Genomic DNA, 15,555 nt, shown 5'->3' with positions numbered 1-15,555 from the left:
TGGTTATGGCTGAACCGAGCTCTTTTTTTTTTAAAAAAAAAAAAAAAAAACCAACAAAGTTTTTAACTTAGGAAATAATGGTGTATTTTAAAGGCAAAAGGTGCCTGTTGCAGTTGATTTTGGCAGAGGAACTTAACATATGGTGTTGAAATGCAGGTGGGGAGTTTCAGACTGTAGAAATGCTAGTTTCTAAACACAACAGATGTAAGAATTTTTGCATGTCAACAAAAGGCTGTCTTCTCATCTAGCATTGTGCTAAATTGGACAACTTTAATTCATGATGCTTCTAAGATATTCTTCTAGGGACCCACCAATGTCCTTAATGTTGTTCATAGTAAACTGAGGTTTCTGTTCCATGCAGAAGGAAATTGAAGACCTCCGAGCAAGACTGGCTGTATTGGAAGCAAAAGATCAACAGCTAAGAAGAGAAATTGAGGAGCAAGATAGGCTTATTCAGTCACAGGACTGTGAACTGACTGCTTTACTTGGCTGTGTTTCTTTGAGAGAACTACAGGAAATAAGCAAGGCTGTGGATGACACGTTAGCATCCTCCTATCAAATTCCATTCAGTTTGGATCTTCCGGGGACGATAAAGAGGTATTTAAATATAAATATGTTTTCAGTGATGTAAAGGGTCTTGTACCTTCCCAGTGTGGTGTTGAGTTGGCTGCCAGTTGTTTTCTTGGTAGTTGTGCCAGCTAATTAGCTGGGTTCAGACACTTGAAAATTTCTAAGAACAGATATTGAAGTTCTAATACTCGTAAACTTCCATAGGAAGGAAGACATTGCAGTGATTTGAAAATCTTGTGCTTCGTATTTTTTTATGGTAGAGAGACCTACAGAAAGTATTTGAATCCATCAATTGTTAATACCTATCATCAATTTAAACTATTTCCATTAACTGTTGGAATTTTTTTCCCTGGTTTGGTAATGCAGTAATTGCAATGTGTTTCTTGCAGTCTGAAAACATGTACTAGGCGCTACCCAGATAAACCTTAGAGATGTTTCTTGCTTCAGTGAACTTCCAATTGTAATAAAGACTGCTGCGATAAGTGTTAGGCTCAGACGGTGGAATTGAGGTAGCAGGGAAAGGAGCTTGAAGACTTCTGGGACACCTACAGTTAAATGCACAGCACATGGTTCTTTTAAATGGAAAAGCTGCTACTCTTGGTAACCTTTTTGAAATAACCTCATCTTTATTTACAAAAGCAGTAGAAGTGCTTCAGGGCCTAAACTTTACTGACAGTCAGTGGGATGTTGGTGATGGAACTTTGAAAGTGTTACTTCTTCTGTGTCACCAGGACAAAACAAAATTCCTGTTTATTCTAACTTTAATTCCTTCCAGATAAGCAATAGCTATGTTGCTTGCAATTTTTTCCTCTCTTCATGTTTATTGGATTTAGTTTAGTTATATTAACATTCATGAGAAATTGCTGCTCATGCGTGCTAATTTATACAGATTTTTTTTTTAAGTCAGCAGAATGTCTTGTAGAGGACATATCCCAAAACCTTTTAAGGTTTGTTTAAAATTTTAAATTAGGTTATGGGAAATAGTTTCTTGACTTGTTTAGTTTGTTTTAATAGTTGCTTATACTTGTGTTCCTGAGATTGAGGAAGAAAAGGTCTCAAGCAGTCTGTCTGAAAACCCATGCTTTGATTTGAGTTTTCTCTTGGTTTCGGATTTGCTTACAAAAGAATATTCAGTTTTTTTTTTTTTTTTTTTTTTTCTCTCACACTGCTGATGCAACATTTGAGTTGCACTTAACTCTTTGAAAAATTCTTTAAAGATGTCTTTAATTAGTACTGGTTCAGGAACAACTTTCTCTGAGCTCTTTGCTCACCAGTGCCGTGAATAACACAATGACTTCAGGGAAAGCAGGCATTCATTACTGGAAGTGAGTTCAGAACTTTAATAAAGATAAATAATTTCCTTTCTTTCTTTTCATTTTTGAATGATGCTTTGAATGGCCCTTTTTCTGTTTTAGTTTTGTGTATTGATCAACTTTTGTGTCACGGGGGCTAATGATCAGTTTCTTCTGCTCTCTTTGCCATAACTGGAGTTCGTTCCCCTGTTGTAGATGGGGATGAATAAATGCTAGATTGGCACGTATGAGTAAGCATGCTTAGTCAGGCATTTTTGACAGCCTTCAGGAACAGTTTAAATCTCCTACTTCAGGCTGTAGTTGTGTGCTCTTGCCAAGCACAAAGGCTTTTTTGGATGTGACCTGACAGCAATGGTGGAGATGCCTACCTGTTGCATAGTCACGTGGAGCGTAGGGCCCTTGGTTCAGAAAGTGGAAATCACTGCCTTTAGGTCCTTCGCAACCTGACTTGATCAGAACCTACAGCCTCAGAGCCAGCTCTTGCCTGCTGAGAACTTCAGTACCCTGGAAGGGAGTCGCTCTGTGACATTTCTTACTCTGGGCCATAATGTATCCATGAATGCAAAATGCAGAAATCTGGCAAATGGCAGCAAAGCAAATTGGCAAGAGGAAGAGTAGAGAGTGTTGATGGTTATAGCACTGAGCTGAGATGGGAAAGACATATGGTGAGTTGTATTTGTTGAGGGAGTTGGCAACTGTCCATTGATGAAGTACTAGTGTATTTTTTTTATTTTTATTCTTCCAAATTAGAAGCAAAAGTGAACTGGTAGGAACATGTCACAACCTGGCTGATGCGGCCTTTCAAAGAAGAAAGGTGCACCACTCACTGTCTGTTCAGCAGGTTCTTTTCCTTGCAGGAGATGGTGGCTCTCTCTGAATTAAAAACATCTTGTAGGAGTTTTCTGTATATGATGTGGCTTCTTGGTCTGCTACATCCCTATAAAATGTTATAGAATAATTTAGGAAGTCGTCTTGTCCAACTCCTGCTCAAAGCAAGACCACAATTTCAAAGTTAGATCAGGTTGCTCAGGGCCCCATCTGTCTAGGTTTAGAATACCTCCAAGGATGGAGATTTTGCTGCCTCACTAGGCATCCTGTGTTTGACCACCCTTGCTGTGAGCTCTTTTTTTGGTCCCGTATCTAGCCAGAATTTCCCTTATTGCAACTTGCATTGGCTTATCCTAAATCAGTATGTTAGGTAAGAGGTTAAAAACTTGACAAAGTCAGTTCAGCATATTAGTTTTAAATTCTGAAGTCCTGGGATATATAATGTGGAAAAAAAAATCTGGAAACGTCCATTTGCTTTTGAGTCATAGCAAAGGAATATCATGAAAGTCTTCTGAAGTTTGGGCTATCTTTGTGAGAAATGAACCTATTATTTATGCACATTTACTAAAGAACAGTGTTTATGTCAAAAGTCGTTCAATACTGATGGGCTGTAAATGACAAGCTCCTGGGTATAGGGTTGCAAAGTATTGTGTATTTATTCCAACTGCATTGTGCTAGTCAGAAAAGTACCATATAAAGTGTACTTTTGCATAATTATTTGTTGGGTACATGAATTGCTTTCAGCACTGGAATAACGCAGGGCTGATGTGAAGCATCTCTTAAAACAGTCTGTGCTGTAATGAATCATATTGAGTGGCTCGCAGCTCACCATAAAAATACAAATTATTTAGCTTTTCTTGGCCTTAATGTTATTAAACAGCAACTTATTAAAGAAAACTTCAGGGAATGTGAGAGAACATCTTAAATGAAGAATAATTACCCAGATAGAAATGTGCAGGAGGAGGAGTGCAAGTCAGTGTGACATTAGGTTGAGTGTTGTTTCAAGCTTTTTTTTTTTCTTGTCAAGCATTATTATTTTCAGGAAGATTAATAATCCTTTGTTTTGTCTTGTTTATCTTTTTTATGTGGTGGACTTTTTTTCTGAAAACAAAAAGCCTTTGTCAGTAACTATAACTTGCTTTGAGTTTGAAGACATGAGAAATGTTACATGCTTTACCCTGGGCTCTTTGGTGAGGGCTACTGGAGGCCTAGGTTAAAACATAGCCAGTTAATGTGCAATCAGATATGCTAGCTTCCATTTTGACAGGGATTCTTATCTGGATTGAGACCATCCAACGTCATCATTTTGCTCAAGACAGGCCTAATTACCCTTGGTAAACTAAAGGGTGTGATCATTATTCTAAAACAAGGAAATTGCAGTATAAAAGCTCAGCTCCCTTGCATGGGGTTGTGTGCTAGAAATGTGTTCAAGAAGCGGGAACAGCTGGTGTTGTGTGTGCCGTGACACGTTTGTGTTTTAACTCAAGATGACGTACTGAAATCAGAGAAAAATAGGTCCAAGTGTTAAGTGTGAAGTACTTTCTCCTGGAGATTGCAAAGGTTACAAAATGAATCCTCTTCATAAACTTTTCTGAAAAGGGGGACAGTTAAAATGTATTTCCGAAACTGTGTACTTTCTAATTATAAAATAAGACAATTTTAATTATTTGATGTACTCTTTTCAGTGCCTCTTCAGTTTCTCTTTTTTTTTTGTTTCTTTTCACATCACAATGAAAAGTGGGGAAGTCTGTTATGCTTCTGTTTGTTATGTTCATATTTAGTTTCATTTAGCATTTTTTTTTCTTTTGGTTTTACCCATATCTCCAGATGTATGTGACTCTACAGCATGTCATCCTTAAAATAAATTGCACAGTTCCATATGGACTATTGTCTGGGCACTGAATGTTGCTTGAAAGAAAGAAATTCAATTAAATATCTTTCAAAATATTTGAATACTCCACCTCTTCTTCCACCCTTCCCATGGAGCAATTTTTAATTAGTAAGAATTTGTTCCACAGTGTATGTGTGGGATCTTCAGCAGATACGGAAATTTTCTACTCTGTGTATTAGTTATTATAGCACTGTCAGGGCTGGTGGCTGAAGGAACTGAACTTGAAGTTTTATGCAACCAGTTCACTCTGCTTTAGTGATGCCTGGAGCTCATCTGACAAAGATTAATTCAAAGTGAAATACAAATGCTCAAGGGATTGAAAACCTTATTAGTTGGAATATACTCAGAGCATTCAGCAACTTCAGTTGAGGCCAAAGCCTGCTAAAGCCAAAAAAGGTGTTATTTTTAGAGAAGTTGATTTTCTTGGGAAAAGTGGAGAAAACAAGACCTACATGTAGTTTCTGTTGTTAAGTTAGGAAAAGTAGAAGCACCGTTCAGAAAGGGCTACTCTCATTAGGAGACTTGGCTTTGTACATGTTTTGTTGTTCTTCAAAGTATATGTCTTCTTGAAATTCCTGGTCAAATTAGTGGTTAGCAAGCTCTATGAAATTACTGTAGAGTCTTGAACGATACAGCCATGTGTGTTCTCACCAGCCTTTCCACAAAAGTCTTAGCTTTAAAGAATTGCACTTAGGAGAAGCAAAACAAATTGCACCCTATCTTTCCAAAAAGGAACCTGTTGTTTGCTAGATAATGTGCATTCTGTCTGAGAAAGTCCTTTTCAAATGTATCATTTGAGATTTTCTTTGGCTATTTCTGAGCAAATGCATACATATTAAAAATATCCTCTGGGAATAAAGGGGTAATGCAAATACAAAGAGCAAAGGGATGAAATGGGTTTGTAGCATCTAAAAGTTTCTACTACAGTGCACAGAATGCTAATGTTTCTGGCTATTTGATGGGTCTGTGTGGAGAATAGCAGAGAAATGATTTGTACTTGAAATGCCTGATACTGTAAGTCCTTACTTATGGGAGTATTTTGGTTTGGGGGGGGATGTTTTGAGCTTTTTTGTTGTCCGTACTTTTTCTTGATTTCACAATCCTGGTCATGCTCGATTACAAACAGAAAGTGATGTTGGTATGTTGGTTAGACAGAGGCAAAATAATCTCAACCTTTTTTTTATTTATTATTTTTTCCTGAATATTTTGAGAGATTACCATGCTATGTTACGAATCAGACCATGAAGACCAGATGGTTAGTAGACCTCTTAGCACACTGCATAATTATGCGCCTTCTTCTGACCTCACTTGGTGCTGGGGAGGCTTTAGCTGATCCAGAGACTGGGTACATATGGAGCTGTTCTCTGGAAGTTGCTGGTGCTTTTGCCTTCTGATGTAACTTAATTTACTTCTGTTTTTTTCCCTTGGTGGGTGATTTTGTGTGCTGCTCTTGGAGGGTGTCAGCAGTCCTGTGGTGCTTCCTCGACAGAAAAGCTTTCTGCTCTTCTGACCAGACTTTACCTCTTCTGGTGTAGATTGTCATGGCCTAACTGTTCCTTGTCTTCCCAGGTACATCTGTATTTCACCAGTGATGTAATAAACACGTGTGTTTGTGGGTATATGTATCTGGTCCTGAAATTCTGCTCTTGTGCTGTGTGAAGGTAAAGCTTCTGGTCTCCTTCCTCTGCCCTGTCTCTTATTTTGTATGGCAACCTTTCTTCTTTTGATCTTCTTGAAATTCTCCCCCCCCCCCCCCCCCCCCCCCCCCCCCATGCCTACATGTGGTATTGCTGTAAAATAATGAAAGTCCAGAGAAAGGATAATGTTAAAACGTATGACTGAGAAAAGAGAGCTGTTCTTTTCCTTTGTTTCCCTCTTACAAACATGCATGCTGAAATGAGCGTCTTGAGCTGTGAGATGCACAGACAAAGCAGATAACTTGTGTAGTGGCCACCAGAGCTAGGGCTTAATCGTCAGGTAAGAGGAGTGAAGAAGAGTGAGCCTTCAGTCGCCTCAGTTGTTCAGTTAATTCAACTTTGTGGGTCTGCAAACCACTGTTTGCATGTGGAATACACCATGCAAAGAAGTGCTGTGCAGCCCCAGAAACTGCTCTTCCTGTTGTTCACTTGTGTCCCAGTCATAAGCTTTGGGCATGGGATTCTTCAAGACTTCTGACAGCTTTAGTTTTCCCCGCAGGCCTGCTCATGTTGACTTAATTTGGATCAGTGATGAATCATTTCCCATGACATGAGGACGATGCACAGGTCAGTCTGAGTATTAGCCTTACTGGCTTGACTTAGGGCTCTTTCAAGCTGCTCTGATTTTATTTTTTTTCTAAAGCTTAACACAGAATTTTGAAACTCTGTGGTAGGAAATTTCTCTGACTACATTGTGAGATGAACCAAAATACAGTTGTGGGGTTCTTAAAATAAAGCAGTGCTGGCACCACTGCTGCTACTATAGCTAGGTATGATGAAGATAGCATGGTGCCCTGTGTTTTTAAATGTAGTTCTTTTGTTTAATGATCCATTAATTCGTTTTCTTCTTTGTGCTAAGCTACAGACAGCTTCACAAAAACTGCAGCAGTTTGCAGTGGAGGAGCAGAGGCAAAAATGCTTCTTGGCATCTGGGGAAGACCCTGGAAATTACCCAGTCTGTTTGCAGGGAGAATGACTGACCACACAGCCAGCTACCTCTGCCGCAAGGGCTTTTTGAGGGAAACTCCAAATTTTATCTCAAATGTCAGACCACAGCCCGAGCTGTGATAATGTGATTGTATCATTTTCAGCCGTGTCCCACAGCTGGGTCCCACAGTTGTGTTTTGAGGGGACTTTTGCCTCAGCTTCCTCAAAGAAGTTCACTGCAAGTTTTTGTGAGAGTCAAGTCACAGGTGAGAGAAGCAGCCTGTTTCTTGTTTTGTGATCTGTCTAGTTAGGAAGCTCAACTTTCTTTTTTTAGACAGATAAGAGCTTTCTTCTCCATTTTGTCTACCTAGGATTAATTTCATTCTCGTTCTCTGCCTAGGATGGAAGGGTAGACCTGTTGCGCAAGTGGCTTTGTTTCTTCTTTCTCACTTGTGGGAGCAACTCTAAAAGAAACCTTATACCAAATAATGGCATGCCAGACAATGTCTGTCTGTGCTTCAGCACATGAAATGAATTTGCTTCCTGCAAAGTTGCAAACAAAAGCAATCAGGTAGGAGCTGCCAGAGTTAGAAGTTGTGGCAAGAACAACTTTACAGAGTTGCCCGTGCCCTGCTGCTGTTTCTGAGCCCAGTCCCTTGTTCCATGGCTCTGTGGTTCATCATGACTCAGATCCACTGGGGCAGGTGGGAAGCCCTGTTGTAGGAAAGAGAAGGGCTTCCACAGAGTCTGCTTCTGCACCACAGGCACTGGCCTTCCTTGGGAAGAACAGAAGGGGTTGGAAACACAGTAAGGAAAGGAGAAAAATAAGTCTTCAAACCATGAGAACAGATCACTGCTGACAACCTGAAATATTTTGGAGCAATCTTGGAGGCAGGTTTTTATTCTTTCAAATCAGGTTTATAGAAGGAAAAAGTCACAGGAGAAAGATGAGTACCATCCGCTTGAGTACCCATGTGTGCAGTGTAATGAGGAATCTGTTTTTCCCTGCTGAGCATCTGGTTTTTCCTGCTTGCCTTAGCAGCATCCAGTGGGATGCAGCAGCCCATAACGTCCGGGCCCCATATGTGCTGATTCCTCTGGGTACGCGTGCATTTTAAAGAGATTTATTTCTCTTTGGGGAAAAATGACCAGCTGTCCCTGTCAGTGTATGATACTGAATTTGTATGTAATAAAGAGAAACAGTTCACGACAATGTCCAGGGATAGACCCTTTCGGTCAGTGAAGTATAGAGGATGTTATTCTTAGGAGAATAATTGCAGCTGCTCTGGGCAGGCTCTAGTTCATGTGCAGTTCCCTCACGCACTACAGAAAGATGTACTAGAAGAACGGAGATTTCTTAACACAACAGAAAATCGGGGGAAAGTGTTCTGGTGTTTTGAACTGCTGCTGCGGAGAGAATTCGATGGTGCCTTTGTTTTCGATCTGATGCTTCTGTTTCAGGTAGCAGCTGGAACAACAACTGTGATAACCACGCTGCGGCAGCAGCTGACAGGAGAGTGGCGGGCGGTGCAGCAGTGTGTGAATGCTTGCTTGAAACAGGCGGACAGTTCAGCTGTCTGAATGGTATTTTATAAGGCCAGAAGATTTCTCAGTACCTAACAATGAAAATTCAGCTTGGAATCTTTGTTAAAGATGCCAGTAGCATCTTCAAGTAACTGTGGACTGGATGTTTCTGTTGGAGAGGTTTTATGTTAAACAAACCAAAAAACACACAAAACCAACCTTACCAATCTTTCTTGCAAAAGATCAAGAAGTATCATCTAACAGACAGAGTTTTCTGCAGGTCTCTCCCGTAATTGGAGCTAATGTTTGGCAGCATGGCAGCAAATAAGGGTGGTCTCAGTTTAGAAATCTTGTGTAAGAGCTTCTGGGCAAGGCGGTGAGTCGTTATTATAGTCCACTTCACATAGATATGACCAAGGCTTAGTCTTTGAGAGTAGGCAAAAGCAACTGCAGTCACCCAGCACCCCATGAGTCAGCGGGAAACCTTACTGGTGAGCTGAGATTGTACAAAGATGTTGGGAAAGTGTACTTCTAGGACTGCTTCTTGATTAACACTGAGTGAAAGAGCACATGTATTGAAGCCATCCTTGACATAAAACAATCAAAAAAAATACTTCTCTGCAAAATCGTAGGTAGAAGAGCAAATTGCTGGAGCAAAACCAGCTCTCTGATGTTTCAGAGCTAGGTGCATAATTTTGGATTGTCATTCATATGCCTTGGAGAACTCTGTAGATTGAAATGTGCAGAAGGTCCAATGCTCCTGTACCTTGAAGTACATCTCTTGATAATTTTTGTCTCAAATCAGATTAATTTTTGAGGTTGGAAACTTTCCAAGGTGACACTTTGCATTTTTCTTCTTATTCAGGTGACTAGTCCTTGTAACTGCCACAAATTTCATCTTTAGTGTGAATTAAACACAACTTTTCTCTCCTTCTATTTCATGTCAAAGTCCACCCCTCAAGAGCACTGACAGATTTAGACAGAGAAATTGGATTTTCTCTATTCAATTCAGCAGAAATTCTGCATTTTTATCAATGTTTAATCAGCTCTGTCTTCTAATAGAAGTTTTCCATGATCTGTATATGTAAAGAAAAATCAGAGTTTATTTGGAAAACTCTGACTTATATTTCAGGGAGGATTCTGTTTCCCAGTCTCGAGATATGCGATGTGTATATCCTGTTGTTCAAGGGCCCATGGATCATTGCACAAAGTTGAAAAGGAAGTTATGTGCTTGACTGAAATACTGCTTTTCTCCTATGGTAATATCCAGATGCGTAGCAAGTCAGGATTATGGACAGATCACACAGAATGAAGATAAACTTGTCATCCAGTGTCTTGATTGAGTAGACTCAAACTTTATGGTGTTTTTTTTTTTTATGGTGTTTTTTTTTTTTTAAAAAAAAAAAAAAAAGATAAATGTGCAAAGTAGTGCTGTTTCACCTTAGTATACTTAAAGCAATCTAGTTCTGAAACTTCTTAATTGGGCAGAAGCACAGGGCTAGCAACACCCCTGTAGGTCTTGTCCCGGTAAAAATCTGCGTGTGGTTTCTGTAATAATGGCTGTTAATTTTTCTCAAGAAAACTTCAGTACGTTTTCTTATTCTTTCTTTCAATTCTAGTTGTACCTGCCTAGTGTAAAGCTGCCTCCTGTTAAGTACAGTTTTGCTCAAAACCTCCCTTTTTTATTTTTTTCTGAATTGTCTTCAAAGCCTTCTGAGATATGCACATCAAGGGAACCATAAAAGTACAAGAAAGTTATTGATTTGATTTTTATATGGTGGATTTATTCCATAAAGGCCCACTGATGTACCTAGACTTAAAATTTCGGTTGGATTTTTGTTGGATTTTTTCCTTGATGTAGGCTGTGGTAGAAGTTTACACCAAATGTTCCTTGAGTAACACTTCTGATTTTACAAAGGTCTGGACAAAGGCTTTTTGGAAGGTCAGTTTCTGTTTGCTGCTAAAATAAAGATTACAAGTGTAGAGCTTGGTTTGTATATTTTGATCTTCTGAGAGAGCACAGCTTTTTGTTACTTCAGAATCTGAGAAGGAATTCTGTTAGGAAACTTCAAGTTAGAAAAGTCACGCTCTCTGCAGGCTGTATTGGGTTATTGATTGATTATCGGGCAGTGGTACTGCTCAAAGGCCAAATTCAAACAATACTGTAAACTGTTTGAATTTGCTGCTAATCAAGAAAATACTCTTTAATAATCGTGTTATCTAGGAGGGAATGCATATTCATATGAATTGAGGTTCAGCCCATCATGCTTTATCATATATATACAGCCTTAATCGGAGTAATTTTAAAACGTTCTGACTTGCATCTGGATTTAAAGAAATTGGAATATGGTTTTTGCTGACTGTAATTTGCTATGGAGCTAGGGAGTGAAATAACAGGACCTAGAATAGTCTGTTAGGTGGTACTAATGTAAGGAAGAATACTTGCTCTAAAGGGCACCCTTTGTCTTTCAGTCCCTGCAGGCTTAGATCAGAGATGCTTGCTCAGTTTCTTATGAAAATAAGAATTTCCAGTATAGAATTTAGTTATTTATTTATACTGGTACCACGTGTAGTATGTTCTTTTGTGCAGTTATAGAGACTGCATTCTAACTACATTTTTTGTCAATGTATGTATATTTTGTCATTAATACAGGAACTGTTTCTGTATATATTTATATATCTTGAATGTAGAGATCAGCATGACTTGCCTTTGCCCATTTTCATTCTTTGAATTTTTTCTTAGGAAGCCAAACATGAATAGACAATAGTCTCATATGTGAAGGGAAGTATACTAGCGAAGTGGAAGGAAAGAAATTCAGAAACATGCCTTCCTTTAGTAGAAAGCCATTCTTCCCAGTATTGTGCTACTCAGCCTTCCTCTGAACAAAGCTGCTTCCATAGTATCTGCAGTTCCTGCATGTAAATCATAGCTTCTTAGAATATTCTTTAAAAGGCTTTTTAAATACTTACTGTTATGTAATGACATTTAATGTCTTCTGTGCTCATGTAGGAAGCCTGTGATAGAGTGACCAGACCACTTGATTCCCAGTCTTCCTTCTCTATCCCCTATTGTACTGAATCTTTGAATCATTGATGCTTTTTTTTTTGCCTGCACACCATTTCCGACTGTGAACATTATCTCAGCAGTTTCCAACTATATTATTAAAATTCGACATACTCAATATCTGTGTTCCTTCAAGGTCACTAAAATGAGATGCTTACAAGGCACTGGCTTGCTTGAAGTAGTTGCGCCTTAAAATTTTTCCCATAGTCTGTTATTACATGCCAAGTCAGCCTCAGATCCTGTATATGTGACATTCCCCTATCCTCCTGCAGTTCTCCAGCTGAAGTCCTTGTTTTGCCAATGTGTTACTTCATTTATCATCCAAAAAGGGTAATTTCTTAGCTCCTGCTTTCCTATTCTGGTCTGATATGTATACAACGAGACCCAGTGATGTAGCAAGTCTGCATTGCTTTTCTTTTCTTCTCTCCTCATTAGGATCCTAATGTGTGTAAATCATTGCAAACAATTTAAATAGCCTATATGACTATGTGCATGAATGAGAAAATTGCATATGATGTATAGATTGATGTCAGTTCTACAAGTGTTAATAACCTTTCTTTTCCTGCATTTAGTCAGTTAAATTTGCGTTAATTGAATTCCTGTCTTATTCTAGTCCTTCTATCAGTCAGGTCAAGAACTTTGCATTCTCTGCGATGGAGTTAGCTTATATTGAATTTGAGAAGTAACTTCCAAATGGTCCTTATAATAGATTGCAGCGACTGTGAGGACAAGCAGTCAGATTCTTGATTAGCTGTTCTGCCAGAGAAGAATAGCAATGAGTGAAAACTGTGGCCTTCTTCCCAGGCAAGAATTCAGTGTTATTCTAAGGAGCTCTTTTTAAAGCCGTTTTCCCTGGGTAGTTGTAAGTAAAGCAACTTCTAAGCAGACGGCATACCCCTCTTAAAATGAAATATAATGCTCCAGGGTGCTGGTAAAAGAAAATACTATTTCTGGTTCAAGTCACATGTAACAGATCATGGCTGTTAAAACCCTTTGTTGGTAGAATGAATTGGTATTGACCGCCTGGTTTCTGTTGTGGGTCAGCTGGAGCATTAGCCTGTCAGTTAATTGGAAAGCTTGTGAGGGGCTTCTCTGTGACAGTGTTTTGTGGCAGAAGAAGAAAGCCTGGGAATAAAGTTGGTTATAAACAGTTTGTAGTTGGTAACCCCGGCTGGTTTGTACCCAGTTTCGATTGTTGCATGTGAATTGTATGATGGACTAATCCCTACAAGGGGTAGGGAATTCCTACAGTAGCATGCTGAAGGCTAACAAATTCAAAACAAGATCCTACTGTGAAATTAATGCTGTAAATAATAAAAATACAGTTGTAAGAGTCTGCATGAATGCTGTAACTGATTACAGTCCGTGGTTAATGCCTATCACTAGCTTGAGTCAGAACTATGATTTATTTGATGCTGTTATTCTTTACTGATACTGCTCAGATTAATATAAATTTATCTCTTAAAATGATGCTTTCATTGAAATGGCAGCGTGTGATTCCATATTTATTTTTCAGTGACTTGATAGATGCTAATAAAAAGAAACAGGAGTGTAAAGAGGATATTTTTTCCCACTCAGCCCTGCACCTGAAAGTCCACAAGGGTTTGTGCATCCTTGTTAGCAACAAGGGCTCTACAGCTAGATGACAGTTTGTAATGCTCTTTTGGATGTATAGTTTAAAAAGAAATTAAAAATTGATCTCACTTGCTGTTAGCTATGTGAGTTGTGCAGAGGAGTGAACCATTGTGTGAACCTGGGGAGGGAGGGGGGCTTTTTGTGAGGAAAATAAACAGATGAGAGGAAATGCACACTGAGGAGGTCTGTTAAATAGAGGTGCCATCTTTATACTGTTGTTCTTCTGGCTATAACTGCACTTTACGTTTTATTATGTCTTGGATCTTTAGAGTTGAATTTTATAAGCCAGTTTCAGAACAATTGGGTCAGCCACCCATTATTCATTCAATTACACACTGCAGCCTTGCTGCTCCCAGTTGACATCTGTACACAAAGCCCGGTTCCTTTTTACGTAACCTGGCCAGCTCAAACGCTGCTTGTGGTTGATGCTGAAAGTCCCTGGGAGCTCCCCAGTCTGAGAAGACAAATGGCGAAAGAGTTCGTTCCCCCTGGCATGCCCAGGGGCAGGCAGGAAGCTGCTAATGGCATAATTTCACGTGTAGCGTTTCGCGTTTTGCCCCTGTATTGCTGGAGAAGAGGTATGAATGCTATGTGGGAAATGTTGTTAAACCACTCGCGTGGGGCTGGCCATCTGTATTTGTGTTTGTTGCTTTGCACAGGCGTTAGCTGACAGTGCCATAAGCTATTTCTGAGGGGCCTGCCTCATCTGGAGCTGGAGGGATCCCGGCGCGCTGTGGTGTTAATGAGGTGCTTGGCCTTGCTGTTCCGCAGGCCGAAAAGGTGTGCGCGCCGTGAAACAGGGCATTAGGGAAAGCAATACAAATAGCTTCCTCATTAACGCAATTAAATGGTGTACAGGACAGCTGGATTCTGCCTCTGAGTCTGTCTCGCTTCCCGTGTGAAGCTGGGCAGGGTATTACAGCCCGGTTCCTGTAGATCTCAGTAACTGAACGCAGCTCCAACCTGATGTACATTGGCATTAGGACTTACGTGAGTGCTGGCTTTTGAAGCGGGACTCAGTAGGTGCTATGCTTGGAAAATAGGAATTAACAAGTTCTAGAAAGAAAAACTGAAGTGCACAGAGGTGGGCAGCAGGGCCTGCGTGCACGTCGAAGTGGGCACTCGGTGTTAACGTGCATTCTGAATGACAGCGCCTTTGTGCTTCTCTCACCTGGAAAATGGATACAGCGCTGCCTTATCTTGCAAGGGTATCATTGAAATAAATCCTGTGATGTTTCTGAAATGTTTGGGTACTTCAGCGATGAACACTAAAGAAAGGCTGAGAAATAGATTAAAGTTTCTTTATTCAGGCAGAATATCACTCTTAGGCTGTGAAAGGAGGAGAATTTTTACAATGCAGCTAAAAGGAAGAATTGAAATGCTGCTGATGGGGAGTGCTGACTGTCATGTACACTGAATTGAGGTGTCATACGGAAAAGAAAATGGTGTCTGATAATGTAACTGAACACTGTATAAAATGTACACCTGCAAAATAGGAGGGAGGGAACTATTACTGTGGCAAGAATAATGTCTGTACTCACTCCTAGCCTTTGATTTGGCTTGAATTTTTGAACTTTGTTAAAATGTAACTTGTGTCTTTAGTGCTTGTAAATAAAATCACAGAGTTATTTTATATTCAATAATATCAAAGTGCTAAACTTAACTGGTTTTGTTTATGGAAGAGAATCTTGGATTTGCTCACATAAGTATAGATTATGCTCAAAATCTCAGAGTAATTTTGAATCAATTTGGTGCAAATATTTTGCAGGTTTTTATTAAACTAAAGAAAATGAGTAGTGATATTTAAAATTACCATGAGAACAAGTGACTGCATTTGATTTTTTCCTGCCAGTGTTGGAAACTGGGTTGTAAGACGAGACTTGACTGCAAACTCTGCTAGAACTGCCTTTTTGTTAGGTATTTGGTTGGTAGCCTAGCGGAGAGCCAGCCCTGGACCCTGCTTCGAACTTCTAAGATACAAAGGTTACACAAGTAATCGTAACTGTGGTTTAGATGGTGAAATGTGTTATAAAATATAACCAGTTAATTAAGAACTGTAAAGCTACTCTATAAACTAGTTTGCAAACAAATGGGATTTAGTGGATA

The 15,555-nt window shown here is 39.5% G+C and overlaps 1 protein-coding gene across 4 annotated transcripts in view; it reads left to right on the top strand.

Moving 5' to 3' along the window:
• DISC1 (DISC1 scaffold protein) overlaps positions 1-15,555 on the top strand; it is a 203,034-nt gene that overhangs the window by 68,392 nt on the left and 119,087 nt on the right. For all 4 annotated transcript variants that reach the window (XR_007157968.2, XM_066994050.1, XM_048047234.2 and 1 more), the window contains exon 6: positions 362-597. Coding sequence is in view for 3 of the 4 variants with exons in the window: in XM_066994050.1 (XP_066850151.1) it covers positions 362-597 (236 nt within the window). In the remaining variant the exon portion in view is untranslated. The remainder of the gene's footprint in view (positions 1-361; positions 598-15,555) is intronic.

The sequence above is a fragment of the Anser cygnoides genome, chromosome 3, assembly GCF_040182565.1.
Source record: "Anser cygnoides isolate HZ-2024a breed goose chromosome 3, Taihu_goose_T2T_genome, whole genome shotgun sequence".
In the NCBI taxonomy this organism is placed as follows: domain Eukaryota; kingdom Metazoa; phylum Chordata; class Aves; order Anseriformes; family Anatidae; genus Anser; species Anser cygnoides.
Note: the sequence above shows the minus strand (reverse complement) of the source record. Positions and strands in the feature narration are given on the sequence as shown.